General features: G+C 40.0%; 1 protein-coding gene across 9 annotated transcripts in view; it reads right to left on the bottom strand.

Moving 5' to 3' along the window:
• KIF16B (kinesin family member 16B) overlaps positions 1–20201 on the bottom strand; it is a 139713-nt gene that overhangs the window by 11682 nt on the left and 107830 nt on the right. For all 9 annotated transcript variants that reach the window (XR_012585903.1, XR_012585904.1, XR_012585905.1 and 6 more), the window contains one exon: positions 5504–5587. Coding sequence is in view for 6 of the 9 variants with exons in the window: in XM_074578426.1 (XP_074434527.1) it covers positions 5504–5587 (84 nt within the window). In the remaining 3 variants the exon portion in view is untranslated. The remainder of the gene's footprint in view (positions 1–5503; positions 5588–20201) is intronic.

Genomic DNA, 20201 nt, shown 5'->3' with positions numbered 1-20201 from the left:
GTGACCGGCGTCAGATTCGCGGGGGGGGGGGAGGAAATCAAACAGAAATGGTAACTCTGACCCCACCTGACAGGGCTTTTGCACTAGAAATATCCATTCACCTGTAACGAGGATGAAGCAGGTTGTCTCGGTTACACGTATTAAGGGATGGGCCTGCAAAACAAAGGCCGGTGGGGTGTACTCATGAAACCCATACTGAATATTCAGACGATGAATCATCTAAAAATCTCATTACAACACTTCTCTCCTCATGAAGGAAAACCTCAAGAAATGAGGTCTCAGAAACTCAAACATTCATTTCTCGACAAATATTTTGAGGTGAGTTTTTTCTTCACATTTCTTTTGCCGGGCGTCAGTTCTGAAATTAACAATACATTTAAATAACAACAATAAATTCAAGTTCAAGGAAAGGTGCTATTTCCCTTATTTCATGTTTTCCTTAAGAACTGGATTCTTGAAGCCATGCAAAACCAACAGAACCTCACTTTTAAAGGGGAAAGTCGGAGTGGCTAGCTTTAGAACCCTATTACAGTAGGATCCCCTAGAAATTATCACCTCCAAAGGAACTCAAGTGAGAATCCAAACTAAAAAAGCATCTGGCTTCTAAGTTAAAGAATTTTAATGTTGTTAAAGAAGTTCAAGAAGCTCAATTTTGACTGTAGGTAACAGCAGTATTTCAGAAACTTCAGTGCCTACAACGCTTTCCCCAGCCAGTTCTACAGATTCAGGAGCATAATTGAATTATGCAGTTCATACAAGATTTATTTCTGCCTCTTGCATTAACACCTGTCATTGAAAACCTCATCAGACGACATCAGGAAGTGAGAAGGTTAAGGACAATTGTATTATTAATTTTAAATAAATTGAGCGTGTCTATCTTTTAAAGAGGTTGAAAGTACCAAGAAAAAAAGAAGAGCAGAGACAGTGCCAGGAAGATGTATGCGCTCCTACAAAACCTGGAGGAGGCTCGCTTTACCATACTGTTACAGGTTGGCTTGCTTTCATTCCCTGAGCTCTGTGAGTGGCAGGAAAAGGAAACACACGACTCCCACCGACCGTTGAGCTGTCTGTCTGTCGGTGCATCCCCGACCTGGGATTTTACCTGTTCCCCTTTGCTGCCCACAAACCAACCTGAGGAAATGCAGCGGTGGAACAGGGCGGTGGGGAAACAGGGAACAGACAAGGAGACAGGCTGAGGTTTGAGGGAGTTTGTTTTCCTTTAAGCAACAACCTGTTGGGATTTCGTCGGCATAACAACTGGTTTCTCCTAAGCACGCTGGTGACAGCAAGAGCAGAAAACAAAGCCTAGTGGGTCCATGTCTGCAAGGCTTCTCACAAGGAGTCAAGAAGCACAACTCAATCTGCCACGTCAAGCTTAGCCAGTCACTCCTGCCCGCTTTTTCTGGCTGCACAATGGGAAAATGGGGCTAATCATAATCTTCGTTACCACAACAAAGCAAAATAAGCAGGGGAATGATATGACACTGCAATGCAGTATCCAAAGAATCTGGGATTTCAGGAAAACTTCTTTTTACTGTCATCCACAGATCTAGCAACTCACCAAGGAATAAAAGATATTCTGCAGTTAAGACAGGAACAGATACATTCACCGAATCACGTGTCTCTTCTGACATGTGTTTCCTTGACAAAGTTTTTGCTTAAAAAAATAAAAAAGGAATCTACGTCATCTGATTTCATTTTTAAAAAGGATCCTATACCCTTATCTACTGATTTCTAATTGCATGAAAGGAGAGATACACGCTAACTTCTGTTCATTAACTTTAATCAAAAGAATTCTTGGCTGTTTCATTTAAGGCGGATTTAATCAAGCAAGGGTGGCTCTGAAGTGAAATTACAGTCTTAAAGACTGTGGAACAATTAATTTAGAGTTTTGCCCCGCAACAGGTCCCTGATGAAATACTAAATTAACAGATTGCAATAGGGCATTTCGGATAGGTAATTTTAAATACAATTTAGGTCTTTTCTCTTAAGATGTATAGGCAAAGCCTTTGTGCAGACTTGCATGTTATTTTTCCAAACCTCTCTGGAAATATAAGATATCGGTCAGAAGACTTTCTATTATACCAACAAACACCAAAGCAAGAGTGTTTACATTGCAACTACGTATCATGCTAGAGATCAAAGACTTCTCTCTTCAGGTTCATCTCACACAAAAATAGTACACAAAACGTGCTTTCCGACCAGCAAGGTATTGTGAAGCTTTTGGTTATTAAGCATTTATACCAGCTAGGATAAAAAGGATAAATAAAGGAACTTAATATTTACATTCAATTTGCATTTATTGTGATTTTAATTCACCACACTCATAATTTGGGGCTCTCTGGAGTCTTTTACTCAAAGTAATTTCATCTCCATTATGATGAAATACGCCCACTTCTAATCTCAAGCCGAAATCAGATAACTCCAGGTGACAATCCTAAAACAAAGCAGACCCTACAGCCAGCCCCCCCTGATTCTAGTTGCCTTGCAAGGTACCGCGAACCCCCCCGCTCTCCTCCACACTTCTCCTGCTGGGGCAAGAATCTGAGAGGCGATGCGTAGGAAAAACCAAACTCTTCCTAAACTGTCCCACAAAGGATGTTTTGGACAAATCTTTTTCTAATTAGGCACAAGGAAAATTTCCCTGACTGAAGCCAAAGTGAGTCAAATAGAGGAACAGTTCAGATATCTGCACTAGAACCAGCTCTCTGACTGTTGTGTGCTTAGTTAATTGGAAGAGTAGTTTGGCTCCTATAATAACTGCCAGACGATCTGCATCGTTTTCCCAGACCTGACTGAGAGCTGCACTTTAGTTTTGATGTAGAGAAAAAGAGCCTGCAAGGCTGCTTCAGTAACCAACTGCTAATTCCAGCAAATGCTCTAGTCATGCCGTTAAACTGATATGACAGCTTAAGTCGTCTTATCTCTCACACAGGTGTACATCAGAGTTAGAATTTTCAATTGTTATGTGCAGACTTAAAAAAAAAAAGTTAATTAAAAAAGAAACTGCTGCTGCTCAGAAATGACCTGTGGAAAGCACTGGACTAGTTAAAGCTGCATTATCCCACTTCAATCCCCAAAAGTTCAGGAAAAACAACGTGAAGTCACAGCCTATTCAAGATGTATAAATACCTAGAGTAAAAACTGGAAGAGCAGAGTAATTTCCTTGTCATCCTCCACTGTTTGGATGACAGCTCTACTAATGATCTTACAATACAGAATATTTGTTCAGAGCACTTATCAGGCTGATATTTATCAGGCTGTCATCTGGTTTTAGTCAATAAAGTCAGCTCTGATGTTGGATAAGAATATGCATTTTTGTTGGCGTGGAAGCTGTACTTTGCTTTTTCTAAAAATGCTGTATCAGCTCATTAGCTCTTTACTAACCTTATGGAACAATGCAATAAGCTTTTATACCATACCACAGCTATAACAATACATCATCTGTGAGGCTTGAAAGAGATTGCAGTGAGTTTTCAGCACATCAAGGCACAGGACAAGGTACGAAAGCCAACTGAATACAAGCCATGTTTCTGCTTGTTACCAAGGTCCAATGCCCCTACCTGATGAAAAGCCCAAGTGAGAAATGCGCTATCATCAAAATGCCAAGAAACCACGTCCCTTACAGAGGAAATCCATCCATTTACTACTTTCCAGTTAGCCCACTAAAGCGTGCCCAAGGTTCGCACCGGTAACAGCCAGTATTTTAAATAGAACTGGTGCCTGTGCCACCTTCCACTATCGCACTTTCTCTCCCTGCCAAATACTTCCCCAGTATAACTCAAGATGTCCTTTGAGCCTTCCAAGCGTTACGTGACTTTGGGAACCATCACTACTTCGGTGGTTTCTCCCACTCTTCACCAAGGAGGCTGCAGCTACATCAGCTGAAACCCTCCAGCCGGTGGCAAAGCCTGAGCTAACCGCTGCAAAATATATAATGAAAGGAAAATATCACAATTAGAGGTCCAGACATAAGGGGGTTTTGACCAGCTTGTTGCATCAAATTCCTCATGGCAAGGACAGTAACAGTCGCTTGGCTCCTTTTCCTCTTTATTTAACTTTCCCTTAGCCACAGGGGATCTTCAGTTTCTCCGACACTGAGTGATTTGTCAGGATTATCGAGCGGCATGGCCAAGCCTACTATCTGGCATATGGCAAACTATATTCATCTGAACTCTGGTCATATTATATTATTATTATTATTATTATTAAGTTTGCAAATTATATAGGTAATAAAGTTTTAATGACTTAATTCAGTGAAAATAGGTACAATTTAATTTTAAGCTAAAACCTGGCCATATAGAGAGCTATAAGTACTATACGACCACGATCAAAGCATCACTACACACAGCACTTTTAACATTTAGAAACATTACAATAAAACCTGTTAGGAAATCAATGAAAGGTCAGAAAGATTAAGGGATTAAATTCCTTACTGGTACAAAGATATGCAAATTGGGTACTAGACTGGAATGTGGCCATGCCTTTATGCCCTCTACAGAGGACATGAAACAAAAAAAAAAGACAGATTACATTTTGTGCCACATGTAAGACAGCCTCACATCAGAAGTCAGTGGGAGGATCTTTTGTTTGTAGATCAAAGAAAAGGTGAAAAAGGTAGAAAAAAAAAATTTAAAACATGGAAGAAAAGATTCCGGTTGGAAGCAATCTACTTTTATATTAACATCTCTAAAGCTCTACTTAATGCTACTTTAGCTCTACAAAGAATATAATTCTTAATGACTTGCATGATCAGGTAATCCCCATACGGCTACAATATAGTTGCGGGGTGTACGGTTTAGTCTTTGTTCTCGCCTCTTCTTTCCCAAAACCCTACCTCTTGCCCCTGGGCTGCAATAACACATGCATTAACATGGAAATTTAAAGACCTAATGTGTGATGGGAGTCAAAATTATGCCATTCACATGGCACTGCAGAAAAAGCAAAGAAAACCCCAATCATCAAACACTCAGTAATCTTGTCCACGATAAAATTAATTTTTAAAACTAATCGGGAAAAAAAAAAATTACATTCAGAAAGCTGGGTTACAAAATAAAGCTCCAACATGCCTAAATATTGCTTTCCTTCTGTCATGAGATATTTGGATATAGTAACTGTGATAAAACAGTAAATCTTCAGCTAACAAATTGCATTTAAAGTAGCAATATTTTTTTTAATCTTGTCTTGCACAGAGACCATCTGTCTACAGTGAACACTTACCTCACCCACAACCTTTCCCCCTTAAATAAACGTACCTCCTATGAGTATCTCTAAAGAGATGCTTTTTTTTCCCTAGACTAGGATTAATTTATTTTTTTTTAAGGCATGTTTCATTACTTTGCAATCTACTGCTGCCATCTCCTGTGTTAAATGAGGCAGCAAGTAACTTCATACTTACAAGCAGGCTATTTAACTTTGGCCATATGGGAACGGTTTCTGTTGGTCAAGCAGAGAGCACTCCGCCTAAACACACCGCAGAAGCCTGTTAAAAAGTTGGCATTACCTCTAAGTGACTCCGTCGTTCTGCAATCACTCGTTCATCCTTGTTTCCAAAGAGCTTCTTTGGAGGGAATTCTAAAGTGGCAAGCTGGAAGACATTAAAGGATGAATCGGCATCAGAAGTGACAAGCTCAAATGAGAAAATTCTCTTTTAACTATGAAGCAACTGGGAAGAAGAAAATGCCAAATATTCATGAGCTACACTATATGCTATTAGCAAATATCATATCACGCATTTCTGCTGACATTATTACGATCTGGTCTGTAATACTGCTAAGAAAACAATGCGTTTTGTCATAAATGAGTGACAGAAAGCAAGTTTAGGAATTAGATTAATAAAGATTACAAAGTTGCTAACTAACTGAATCTCAAACGGCAGCACGAAGAAAAATCTCTTCAGAAACTCTGTGCATCTTAAAAGATTGTACTACCAAGCGACACTGGTAAGAGGGAGAGGAGGGGAACTGTCTCCCTTGCTTGTACGCCAACAAATAAAATGCTTGAAAAAGTTCCAGCCAGCTATATCTGGAAAACCACTCTTCAAAACTGCGGTCTCCAACCATACTGTCATGTAATTTGTCTTTTTTTTACATTGTACTGTAAACGTAAGATCATTGGATCTAAGAACTATCATTGAAGTTGTGCTGTGGAGGATGGCATGGCTGGACTCCAGCTGACACCTGAGCTGGACCTGAAGGACCTTTTGCTGCACCTTGAACTACGGCTTCTTCCTGCACAGCGGGGACAGGCTAACAGCACGCACCTACGCTCTGATGGCAACTCAGACGATGGGAAGCGGGACCTCTTGAGCTCTAACTCAACTGTAGCTTAATCCCATTCAAATGTATGTCCATGCTGGAAGCTGATAGCTTTAATTTCCCAAAGGGATCCACACCAACAGGCAAAATCCCATTTATCACACTGAAAATGAAAACAAGGCAGCAGCACAACACCTAAACACCTAAAAACAACTATTCAGATCTGTCCTTTTATGAGTTCTTCCACAGAGGTGTCCAGAGCTATCTTCTCATTTCTTTTTCATCCTGTAGGAACCGCAGTAAGCTACACTGGTGAGGGAGAGAGCGAAAGAACCGTCTTCCTTTCTTGTACACCAACAAATAAAATGCTTGAACAAGTTCCAGCCAGCTATATCCGGAAAACACACAAAAGACTCAAGAGTTGGTAGCAAATACCAAATGAACTTGGTCTGCTGAGCCACTGCTCACTGCTGGGAATGATACACAAGAAAGCAAATCCTCTCCATGCAGTTTGTGTTTGCACTTGAAGGTGCATTGAAACCAGTTTCTTCCTAGCTCTCACTGTAGGAGACAGAAATATGCAACCTCCCGTTGGCGTTGCTGGAGCTGTTTTGCAGGCGAAAGCCCTGTGTAAAAATGCCTCCTGCATGAATTCCCCTGGCTATTAGATGATATTGAACTAATAAACAAGATGCACCAATTTCTAGTATATCAGCACATACAGGACTGCGGAGAATTTATGGCTGGTTACAAGGAGCAGCAATACCCTGAATTAAACGAGGAGATTCATTATGAACATTGAACGTAAGCATCTTTTAAAATACAGAGGTATTCCACAATACAAATAATTTATTCCCACTCTCTGGTTCAACTCCAACTTGGGTCATTTTAAAGAAATGCGTAGACATCTTCAAAACGAGCAATACAAAGCGATGTGGGGCACCAGAGGAGATGGAAGGGATGTCTGCTCTGCATCAGTCTCACCAGCACACCCCAATTACATTCCTCAATTTTCTCCAATCATATTCTTCTCGGTGTGCCTGCTTCTTCATGTTGGCAGGACAAGCAGTACACAACCAAACCGCATCCTATAATTATGTCCTTGGGACCTATTTTCACTGCATTACTCACTCCTTAACCTATGCAGGATTATAAGTGCTAATAGTTTCAAAGACTTCAAAATCCCACCCCTGCAGAAATTGTATTTTATTAAATAGTACTGCGTCATGTCACTGCCAGAAACAAGCAAGGTAAAACAACTACCACCACAATCCCCTCCTGGCCCCAGGGAGATTGTTTTTATAGTTATTTGCTAGTAAATACTTTCATTAGAGAATTTTAAAATATTGCCTGTTAAAAGACAATTTAGACAAATAAAAAAACCCTACTACTACAACGTCCTCAGACATACTCTGTAGAGTTAAAATTATTACAGCTAAAACCAGGAACGATTTGTTTATCTAAATTAAGTTTTATTTTAAAAGGCATTTGGAGACTGATTCTACAAAACTTTGGGATGGTCAAGGTGTTTTCCTAATCTGTTAGTTTTAATCTGTTAGCTTTCCGGATACATTCTAGAAGAAAAACAGTTGCATTTTCTAAAGCCAGTAAGTTTTGCTAAACTCATTCAAACTGAAGGAGCTACTCCCATAGTTTCAGCATTTCTTCACTCCCAAATCACTACGCTGCAGAAATCTTTGAAACCAAGCCAATGAAAGTCCACTATTACAGTCATGAATTTAATACACAAAAGGCCTCAGCCAGTCAACTTGGCTCTGAAACATTCAAAGTCACAACATGTACCTAAATGAAAATCATAGTTTTGTTGCTGGTCAAGACCTGGATCGCAATACTTTGGACTTCGAGAACTATATATGACAAAAACCTCCATCCAGAACAGAACAACAATGTACCGAACCATACTTGGCACACATATGTACGTTACTTCTGTTTGTAATAAACATATGTGTGTACAGAATGTACCTAGACATATATGTAACTTGGAAGGATTCAGCGTCCTGCAGAGGGTACGTTACAAAGGACCTATCTCCTACTGCAGTCACCATCTCTACAGGGCTGGATGCAGAAGGCACACAACCCGCTGTCTCCCGCTCTTTTCCAAGGGTCCTCTGGCTCCTCTTTTAGCCAGATGATTGGCAGATGTCCATCTCACAAATAAAAAATGGAGACCATTTCTGTCACACACCAGATGACCACCCAGCTACATGACAGAAAAACCTCCAGCCATAGATCTCATCATCACTTCAGCAACTCTTGGAAACCCTGAATTATTCCAACGCGTTCTACTCCACTACATGCCAAGAGTCTAATCCCCACCAAAATGGAAAGAAAAGAGACATTCAAAATTCCCCAGGCTTGAGTTTCAGGCTGTCCGAACACTTAATGTAGACATGACTGCACCACCCAGCTTCCACCCAGTTCGCAGGTTGAAAATTATCTTTGCAATATAAGAACTAGAACCGTTCATGCCGCAATGTGAATTACGCATCCTCTATGCGACTGTGTAATTTCACTGGAATAGGAAGCTGGCCCATTGCAGGATATTCATATAAAAATACAATATTAGTACATTTATCAGAGCTACTGTCCTTTAGCGTGGGGAAAAATACGCTGGCGCAAGAGTTCCACAAATACACAGAGTGATGACACAACGTTCTCATCTCGTCATAGTTTTGGTTTATAAAAAAGGAAAAGAAAAAAAGCCCAGCAATACAGGTATACTGAAGTAATGATAAATGTAACGATAATTGTCCATAAAGATCCTCTGTCCTGATGTATCATTTGACATACAGACTCTGAACATAATTGAGTGTGATTCAGAAATGCAATTATTCAAGAGAATTTGGGGGTTTATTTAAAATACCTTACTCATTTATGCCAAATTGCAGTAGCAAATGTTTTGATACATGCAAATTTTCTTATTAGGAGTGCTACAATGCCTTTAAGAAACTGCAGAGTAACTTCAGAAGAGATTCCCACTGCTGCAGGTTACTGCACGCAGCACAGTATGTGGCTGAGCCGCATTTGTTCTGTCCCTTAAATACGTACGGGATCTGCAGGTATAGATTTTGCATCAAGATGTTTGCCTTGGCTCAGACACTGTAAGAGAATTTCACACTATCCAGATTCAGGAGTATAAATTATTCTCTTAGAATTATAGGGCCATGTACTCTCTGGCTCAAATTAATTCTTCAAGGGTCACACCTTGACTAAGAGATGAATATTTTGCGGCAATACAAGGCGTAACGGTGGGACTCTACAGGTAGCAAGGTAAATTACTCTATTTTCCTGAAATTTCTGAAGCACGCCCCTCCTCTCCCTGTCCCCCTTGCTGCAGTGGCAGTGGAAGCATTTGGCAGTCAGTCTTCTTCGGCAGGGATTTTTTGTCGTTTTTCAGGGCTGCTGATGAGGTGATATGTTTTCTGTCAGGGGAAATTAAGAGGCATATTCCCCAGCCTGACAGGAAGAGAAAGCTCGAATGATTTCCTGAGAAGCTTCTGCATGTAGCGTGCAAGATTTCTAATTTTTATTTTGGCTGCAGAAGCATTTCCCTACTATAGGTAATTATAGCACCGCTGTAATACAAATTCCATTATATACATAGGAGGGTGCACACACATGCATATGCATACCGTGGGCAAGGCTGGGACTACCGTTAGACCCAAAATGCAAAGGCAGATAATATTTTAAAACAGGACGGAGATACCTCAAGACTGCATATCAGCACCCCTAATGTCTTTTAGACATTAAACTTTTTACAGTTAATGATGTTTATCCTATCTGGCAATCGTTGCTAGGCAGTAGCAGTCTTAGGGAGAGGCAAACAGTCATTTGCAATTTACTCCCTAATTTCTTTATAAGAAATAAAGGCTGTGTTTTATTTCTGGGCCTTGCATTACTGGGGGCATGTTATTTGTCTGTGTCTCAGCAACCTTATCTGTAAGAAACGATAGTCACCTACCATGATATAATATTTGTAAGATTAGGATGATCAAGTTTAGACAGTTCCAGGTCCTCAAGGGGAAGGTGCTTCATACCTAGCAAGTATTATTCTAGGAAATTTTAAACGGCTTAATGGATTCTTATACTTTTCTCACATTTCAGCCAAGAGATTGGTTTTAACAAGGTTATCGGCAGGTGTTTAATGCTGGTAAGAATAGGTGGCAGAACAGTAAGTGACCCATTTTATAGTCACCTATTTTACCTTATATACAACTCTTTGCCCTTAAGATTCACCTACTTCTGGAAACAGCATATACCTAACAACGTCTATGTGAAAGCATACTCTTTTGCAGTGAAACCATACATCTTCATCACCTTCAACCACTGAGACCCAGGAAGAGAGGCAAATTCGGGTAGTGGCTTTTCATAAGCCAAGAGAGTGCAAATGAAGGTTCCAACACCACCAACGGCTCTGCCTGGGACAGGGTGCAGTCTCATTTGAGCACCTTTAGAAAATGAAGCCATCAGCATTCGAAGGGTGTCCTTTCATTTTTATTATATTCAGTCGGAGACTCTTACACTGACATTAATTGAAGTTTGCTCGGTACCTGCTGGATTTAATTCAGTTCAGGGGTTTTATGGTACAGTGGAACATAACACGTTAATAAAAAGTCTTGTACGGTACTTTGCGGATGATATTTCAATATATAGTGGACCAAAGTAAAATACCACATAATACAGTCATGTAAGCTTGTCACTTCTGAAGCATGAAATTGTTGGAAGTGTTATGCTCCCTAAACATTAAAAAAGTGCCATTTTCCAACATCAAGCAAAAATCTACAGGATTGAAACATCTCATTATTTCTGGCAGGTAAAATCTATGTTTTAGTGCCTACAATATGGTAAAAGGTTTTTGTTTTTTTTTTTAAGAAGAAAAACAGGGCAGACATTGATGGAGGCTGAGTCATCTTTAATCTTTCATCCCAAATTCTCTTTGTACTTCAATGTTTTGATATATTTAAATGGGGGGAAAAAGGGGGGAAAAAAGAAAATTAAGGAAATGCTAACTCTTAAATTAAAAAGTCAGTCTTCTTTAACTCTCATGTTACTTTTACAACTCTGAATTTTCTCATTTTTCAAAGGACACGTCTGACTTTTGATCCTTTGTCCCAGAAATCTCTGTCACAGATGAGAAAAATCAAAGAGAAGAATGTGGCACGGTTTTGCAGCCGGTGTGGCTGCACCTGACTTGATTTTGCAGTGAGCAACGAAAGAAAAAAAAAAACAAAAACTGTCCTACTTTTAGTTTTTGAAGTTTAAACAAAGTAACTTAAGCCTCAACTTCTCAAGATGTACTAAGACTCCCAGACTCTAAAGAAATTGGACAAAAGCTGTATTCTTACCTAGGAACTTGCACTAAATACTTAGGGATTTCATAACAAGGTAAAAAAAAGCTTAATTTCTATATTTTACTAGTATTTTTTCTGAAATAAACCACCTATTCTACACAATTTCATAAGAGAGCCTTAGGCAAAGGGAAAAAGTTAACACTTAATGAACAGATAAAGGCTACTTTATAAATTCTGCCAAAAAAAAAATCAAATAGAGATCAAAGATAAATAATTTGCTCATACACACTAAAAAAGAAACCAAGAAAATAACTTAAAAACCACCCTAAGTCATATTTTCAGGTGATATAGCTCAATAATTGAAGTTCAAATGATGTTTTCCCAACTATGAGTGAATAAAACTCTAAACTTCATCTCCTTTAAAAAAAAATAACAATGTAGTCCTCCCTCATGTGAACCTTACAGTGCTTCCCTGACAGGTATGCTATAGGTAAGTGATGCCCTCAGAGGACAGGAAGATTAAAGACAATTATTTTCCATTATCAACTAATCGATGAGAGGGAATATCCAGGGGATTATTTTCTGGATATTCAATTTGTCACCTACTTTTCCTCTTCCATGTCTAACATTCTCTCCTTACTTCTTTTTCCATTTCTTCCAACATGTTCTCCCCCACTTCCCAGCTTGTCTCTGTTTTATTGATGTGCCACCCCTTGCCCCATGACCTACCTAATTCTTTTTCTTACTCCACTGTCCATTTGCCACATCAAATGTCCTCCTCCCACACCATCCTCCCCACTATCTCCCAGAAGTGGAGACGGATTTGATATTCTCAGAGGTGGGATAGCCAAGCAACTAAGGATCGGACAAAACTCTGAGGTGGACCCACATCAACCTTCTAATGTAGTGAACTCCTTGGAGAAGACTGAACAGCTTTTAAACAGCAACAAAAGCCACAATTATTACAAACAAGGATAATCAACCTCCCAAAACAAAGAAAACTCAAGTGACTAGGAAACAGAACTGGAAACGGTTATACGCAACCTTTCTCCTGCGCACAGGCCCTGCAGAAGGTCCCTGATACCAGCCTAACACAGTCAGTCCTCCACTGGCCTTGAGGGAAGCAGACTCCGCTCCAGCCCCTCTGCTCCCCAGGTCTTTACCGTGTTTCTGAGAGCCAAGGAGCTGCTCCAGGCTCATCCCTACTGTCTTTCAGCTCCTCCATCAGAGCTGCAGGCTTACAGCTTTCTGTTGCTGCCTCTCCTTTGCTGCTAGAGGCTGCGGTGCCTAGATGTCACTCAAACATGCACAAAAGAACGAGCACCTCTCTCCTTCCTTGAGGGAGTCTACTCTGAAAAATCCTAAATAAATTGGTCAGCAAATATCTCCCTTCTGGCAAATACAAGAGAGACCGTAATTGCAGGGTGAGGTACTAGAGCTTTGATGTGGGGCATTTTTGGGTATGGAGTTCTTGGTTTTAGGCTGCAACTAACCCGCACAGACCACCTTCTCTGGATTCACCAATACATGAGCATCTTCTCAGGATGCACAAGTTCCCACGTCTCTGCTGTCTCTAATTCTGGGTTACTCTCTTTGAACTTTTAAGGTTTTCCTGGCATGCTTGCCAGTTACCTTCCTCAGACAGGCATAGCTGTTTCTCCAAAGAACATTTCAACTTCATCTGTCACTGAGGAGGGATAAGAAGACAAAAAAGAAATTCACCTCCTGCGAACCTCCCCGAATCCTCCCTGCGACAATGCAAAATTACCAAGTAGGACTGGACACCAAAGATTTCTCTTACCCGTTTCACTAACTGTGCCCCACTGTCTTTGAATCGCACCCACCTGCCTATCAATCTTCTGCAATTATCAAAGAGGTCAGAGTTCTCATATCCAAGCTTCTCCTTTAAACAAGCAGGCTGACCTAGACTCAATATGCATTTTTGGAGCTGTGGTGAGATGTCGAGGCCACTGTTTATTGCATTATTTTAATTCCATTTAGTCTGCCTCCTGCTATTGAGAAAAATCAAATTAACTGCAGCCAAAGAAGTTACCTTGCATTACAGAGGTGTTTTTCTTTTCCTTAAAGCAATTTCTAGACTAGGCGGAATAACAACATACTGAAAGAAAGCCATAAACGATGGTCAATATAGCATTTGACAAACTACTTCATTGCTTTGTTCATTATAAGCAGTACGCTAGCGTTTAAATACAGAATAACTATAAAAATGAACGCTAGGATGTATCAAAGTTCATGCAAACCTTTCACGGTTCTATAAAATTAGAGGACATCTTTCGAAATATAAGCCGCTACTTGCATAGCTCAGAATTATCAATCAAGGAAAGAGGTGCAAAAATTGGCCCAAATGGCAAAGAAAATAAACATTAAGTTCTCTATGCAGGCTGTAGAAAAGCAGAATAAGATGGTGCAGAAACAGCATACGCCAACCCAAAGGATATAATTATTTCACATGTAAACCAGTCAAAACCAAATAAAAACATAGTTAAATACGATTTATAGATGTATTTGGAAAATAAGCATGAAAAAATTGTAACGCATCATGTCCTTGCAACCTTGGTTTTGCTCTCTTGTTCATCTGTCCCTTGCCCCAAGATAGTAAAATACCAGTAGCACATGGCAGACCATGGTCTAAGACAATGGTACATGCTGACCTAGACAGTCTATGGACAAGTTTAACCCATTCTACACTTTTAGCTCATGATTTTGCAAACTAAACATTTCTTTTTTTTTTTTTTTCTTTTTTTTTTTTTCTTCCCATGTAGTCTCAGATCATGGTGCTTGGTTATTTCTTCAAAGAAATGGCAACAACTGCTGGGTTTGCAAAGTCACGTCTTCAAAACTCAACTCATTAATCAGTCTTCATCACTGCATGGCTCAGACCCCACTTCTCAAAAAGATGTTAAAAAAGGAATTTTCTGCTACTGTCTGCGGGGTTTATTTCCCTTTCAAAAACGATTTGGGATTTGATTCATTACCTTCCTGCTGGGATTTCGAGCAAGGCTAAGGAAGTGTCCCTGCAGTAGTACAAGGTGGGCCATGCAGCAGACACCATCTTCGCTGTGGCAGTGCACAGCCTTGCCCCACTCCGCATCACGTTCCTGCTAATGCCACGTTGGCTATCAGGCCACTTTGATCGTACAACGAGAAGTCACAATACCATTTGGCCTAAGCAACAGAAATAGTTTCAGAGAGGAGAATTCGCCAGAGCAGTTTTAACAGCTCTTCCAAAAAAAGGGTGGCTTGTTGCATATGAGCTCATCTCAGTGACATCTGGCAGCATTTATGAAACATCCCTGTCTCGTGTGGCCAACTGATACCATAAATTTCAGTCACCCTTGCCTTGGAGAAATGCTAATAATGAAAACTCATCAAAGAGCAGCAATAATTTCTACTGCTGACTAGATGGATGCCTTTCTGACTACTCAAAATTAATGGCAGATCTCAGGGTCTTAAAGAACAGCTGTCACAGAGAAATACACCTGCAGGCAAAGACGCAGGGTGCCTCTGAGTTTGATTTTTATAGAGAGGAAGCAGCAACTCTCACAACAAACTGCTTACAAGAAGTTAGCTAGCCTTCTGCGTCATGTAAAATGATAAAACCAGAGAAAGCGCAGTGCAAGTACGCAAATGGGAGACTTAAAAGGAACTCCTTAGTGCCCTTTCCAACAGTAAGTCATTGATAGTCACATAGGTGATACGTAACCGTTCACTTCTGGCTACTCTTAGAGATGCTACAGAACTAGCTGCTTTATCACAGGGTGAAAAAACTAGATGTAAGCCTCACACAAATTTGGGATTTTCGTCCCACTGCCACTGTTGTCACTAGGTAAAGCTTAAAATGAAGGTAAGTAATGAAATGTAATAAAAAAAAGGCACATTTTTCAGGAGCTTGCTTGGCAGAGGATTTTGAATCTGGAGGACGGAAAAAGCAACTATGGGGACCAGAAAGATCACCGTTACTACCAGTTTCACAAGCAATACCCCATTTAGTCCTGCTCTTGAGATCCTAGGCATGGTGGTGAGAATAGATATTTGTTTCCAAGTATAATAAAATTTCTTGGTCAAGCACTTGAAGATAAATGGCTTAGAAAGCAAGACCCATGTATATACCGCATATACATGAAAAGCTCAAAGACACACTCGATTAAAATTGCCATGGTACCAAAGTCAACATCATTATTCAGGGCAGGGGAGAGAACAGGGATGTGCTTAACTATTGCAAGTATTTAGGTTTGGATTACGTGTAATTTCACAATTACTGTCTGTCAGATGCTCTCTAGAAGGCTATAATATTTCTGTCCCCAACAAGCACTGCATCACTGAGTCTGGGTACGAGTGATGCAGCTCCACCTACACGAGTTGCAGTAACCCAAGAAAGCAGGGGAAAGCTAAAAGACCACATGATTTTTAAATTTTTTTTATATATATATATTTATTTTTTTTTACAGTGTCCTTACAATTTATAGCACATAAGAGTTTTCAGGTACAATCAGAATGGAAATTATGCTACTCTACATATGTAAATAAAACCCTGCAATACAGTAGTTTGCAATTGCTTTAACAACACTGGTACTATTCAAAAATTGAACTGAACTTAAAAGTATTCTTATTTATTCCCTGATTTAAAAATAAAAATAAAATTTGAGTTAGAATTGAATGAGCAATTTAAAATACTGCTGAAGTTTTGCTGTACTTTTTTCCAAAAAAAAAAAAAAAGGACGTAACAAGAGTAGGACATGCAGTGTTCAGATGCAGTTTGAAAGAAATTCAAAGTATTTCATAGAAAATACAGAGCGTACACTCAAACAGCCTCAAAGCACCTGCATTGCTGACAGCACTGCACAACACAAACTATAGAGGTATCATTAATACCCAGTAGTACCTACAACTAAGTATGATAGAAAAGAAGAGATTCAATACAGAAAAAAAAGTGGCCAAAGAGAACCGTAGCTTTGATTCTTTTTATCATTCACAGCGTCATAACCATTTATAAATAATCTTGAATTAATTGACTGTTTTAACACTGGCTCACGAAGTTTGGCGCCCATGAAAAGCGTGTTTTTTCATCTCGCTCACACTCACATCACCAACATCACCGTAAGGAATTCTGTTTTTCAGACGTGGCCAGACAGCTTCCCCTCCGCACTGTTATTTCTGGCTTTGGTTCTGAAATACACCCTACAATAAACTGGACAACATCCTCCACTTTCAGTCTTCTCCTCTTGACGTTTTCAATTCCATAGCTGCAGCTCAATATTTCTCCTCACAGCCCCTGCTTCTTTATGTTTATTTTCATATTAAACCACAAGAGATTGTATTTTATTGATTTTTGTCATGCAGGGATGTCTAATAAATTTTACTGCTTGGGCTTTCTTGCTCTGGGCTCTGTAGTGGGACAGACAATTCTCTCTTGTAAGATGGAGCCTTCTGTACGTTCTGTGTTGCAGAGACAGATGGTAAAAGATCCTTCCAGATTTATTTTTTTAAATGTATTTACATTACAGCAGTCAAGAAAACATCCTGAGAATCTTAGAGGAAGATCTCATTGTGAATACAAAACCGAAGGCTTTTAGAAACTCATTTAGAAACTATACCATCAGCTGTACAGGCCTGAGAAATTTGTTCTCTTCCTTTCTTCTAAACTCAACCCATTTTTAATTAAGAAATACAATATTATTTTCACTATAATCGAGTCTGAAAGCTCATTAGCCTAACGTGATAAACTAATATTTATGAAAGACCCTTAAATAAAAGAAGCCTCTTGTAGAATGTGACAATGCTAGCCATAAGGTTGGGTTTAGTGGTTGGGGGTTTTTTTGTTTGCTTAGTTTTTTAAAGCAAATTCACCATTTAACCGGCCTAACATATTAAAAAGGGTGATATTTACAACAGAACGCTGCAGTTCCAGTTAGTGGCTCTCAGTGCTTCACTAGTAATTGCCCTCTCTCGGATGGACCCTGGACCTGACTTGTCACCTCACCCTGCCAGCTGATCCCTGACTGTCAACCGGAGGAGGGGGCCCTGTCACCGTCCTGGCCCTGCTCAGGTACTGCTAGACCGTGCCCTGGCCACCGAGGTCCCCGCTGCGACCTGTGCTGCAGCCACCCTCAGCTCCCAGCTTGTCTCCCCTTGTGGGACAGCCCCCACCTTCCTGCTCCCTGGCAGCTGTGCAGGATCCTCCACAGCAAGAAGGTCAGGGAAGGAGACTCACCTCGGGTGCTCTGAAATGCCACCTGAAGGCACTGATCTCTCTATAGTGAGCACAAATGGGGCCTACAGAGACAAGGAACCGTGCTTCAATTTAACCTGTACACCCCAAAAACGTGAATGACAAGGTCAACACCTCAGCATAAAATACATATCATCTTTGAGTCTTCAAGAGCAGCTAGATAAACTATAAACCATAAGTGTACATTAAAACGTGTAACAACTGTTATCAAATACAGAGGGGGAGAACTGTTTTTTTAGAAGCTTTTCTTTCTTGCAGACTACATCAGTCTTAGCTGAACGGGGTCTCCATCAGTTAACAACTGCCTGTATCTCAATTCTGTTTTGATAATAAGTCACTCAATACAGGAATGCCAAAATAAACAGCTAAATATTCTTACTGTACGGCAAAATCTGCAACCTGTATTTCCTTGTCCATTCTCCCAGTGGTTCTAAAGAGAGGACAACCCTGTAATATATCCTGCTCAAATCCTGCCATGTGAGGCTCAAGAGAAGCTTGGTATAATCCTCCAGATTAGGCAGTGAATAAAGTTTATCACAACAGCTTCACATCTGCAGTTGTGTCAGTAATACCATCTAAATGAAAAAATGCAATGGGCAGCACAGTTGGAACCAGACAGTTTTTGCTACTATCTATGCTATTTGTTCAAAACTAACCTGGGTATTTTCACAAAAACTAGAGTTACAGCTGGGTCATCATATCCTAAATCAACTGAAACCAAAGGCTTCGACTTGAGAAGTCTACTTAATCTAGCAGTATATCCCTGACCCACACAGTGAGAACAAGCTTTTCTTCACAAAAGCCTTAGAAGGCAGCGAGGCTGTCAATAACAGCTAATGATTAATGGAGAACAAGTCTTAGAGGCCTCCAAAGCAAGGCCATCGTTAAAAAAAAAAGGAAGAAACAGCAAGAACTCAAGTCCTCCCTTCTGCCATTCACTAAGCAGGAAGAAAATAGAGAGACAGAGCTGCAGCCTAAGGTGTTCCCCAAGCCTACAGACAGTCATGAGCAGCTAAAGAACAGCTGAATCTCAGCGAGCACTCATAGAATCATAAAATCACCCAGGTTGGAAGGGACCTTTCAGATCATCGAGTCCAACCATCAACCTAACTCTGACAAAAACCATCGCTAAACCATATCTTTAAGCACTATGTCTGTCCATCTTTTAAATACCTCCAGGGATGGTGCCTCAACCACTTCCCTGGGCAGCCTGTTCCAATGATTAATAACCCTTTCAGTGTAAAAATTTTTCCTAATATAACTTTAGGTCACATTGTCCAGGAAAGGGTCTTCTCAGAGGCATTCCTCTCTTGCAGACAGCTGTTATCCACTTAAAACTATTTTACTGGTAAAACAACATGAATATTTTGATATCATACAAATTCACTACATAATTGAGCAGAGTCTCGAAAATCCGATTATCAAATAATCAAAGCAATTACTCTGTCAAATGGTTCACAAATTAGGAGATGAAGGACTTGGCCCCTCTCAAGATGCTTCTTTTTTCAATTTCTACATTACTAATGTATAAGACTTTTGCACAGCACAATCAGTGAAACCTGGCATTTGATGTTAGTCTTGGTCTTGTGCTCAAGTTAGTCTTGTCTTGTGCTGAATTTATCGGAAGACCTATAAAGCTAACAGTATTTTCCCCACAGAACTGTTTGGAAACTCACAGGTTTTGTTAACTGCTCAGGACATAAAAAAAAAAAAAAAAAAAGTCTCATCATCAACCAAAACACAGGAAGGAGGAAGGGGAAGGAGGAGAGAGAGAAAGAAACTGTGTTTCTGCAGAATTGCCTCTACCGAGCCAAGGAAAATTTGCTGCACAAATCTAGCACCCAAAACCACAATAATCACAAATTAATCCCAAAGCCGGGCTTTCATGAGGCTCTTACACATTCAGATTCAGTTTTACGACAAGAAATTCACACACTGAATTCATTTTCCCCACTAGAAATAGACTGGGGATTGCTTATTATGTCGGAAGCAAATATGCCAAGGGGTTTGCTGTGCCTCAGATGCTCCAGTCCTGGTTAGCAACTATGAATTCAGAGAGACCACATGGAATAAATACACTCCCCCTTAATCAAACTTGCACTGAACTACATGATACGATTAGCGGCGACGGTTTTCACACTTTATTTATGGGAACAAATTCTCCTGTTCATTTGTAGACTGGTGTACGGAGCAAACTTCTATGATTTCTTTTAAGATTATTGGCAAGCCAAAAGTCTCGTGCTGCAGAAAGAATGGCCAGATGAAGCATTTAAAGATCTACCTCTTCAATCACTTCTGTAGCTAGTGGCAAACTACAGCTGATATGGAAATACTACATATATAAACCTGCAGGCTTTCAGAATGCTCTGCACATAATATAAT

The sequence above is a fragment of the Larus michahellis genome, chromosome 3 (assembly GCF_964199755.1).
Source record: "Larus michahellis chromosome 3, bLarMic1.1, whole genome shotgun sequence".
NCBI classification, from domain to species: Eukaryota; Metazoa; Chordata; class Aves; order Charadriiformes; family Laridae; genus Larus; species Larus michahellis.
Note: the sequence above shows the minus strand (reverse complement) of the source record. Positions and strands in the feature narration are given on the sequence as shown.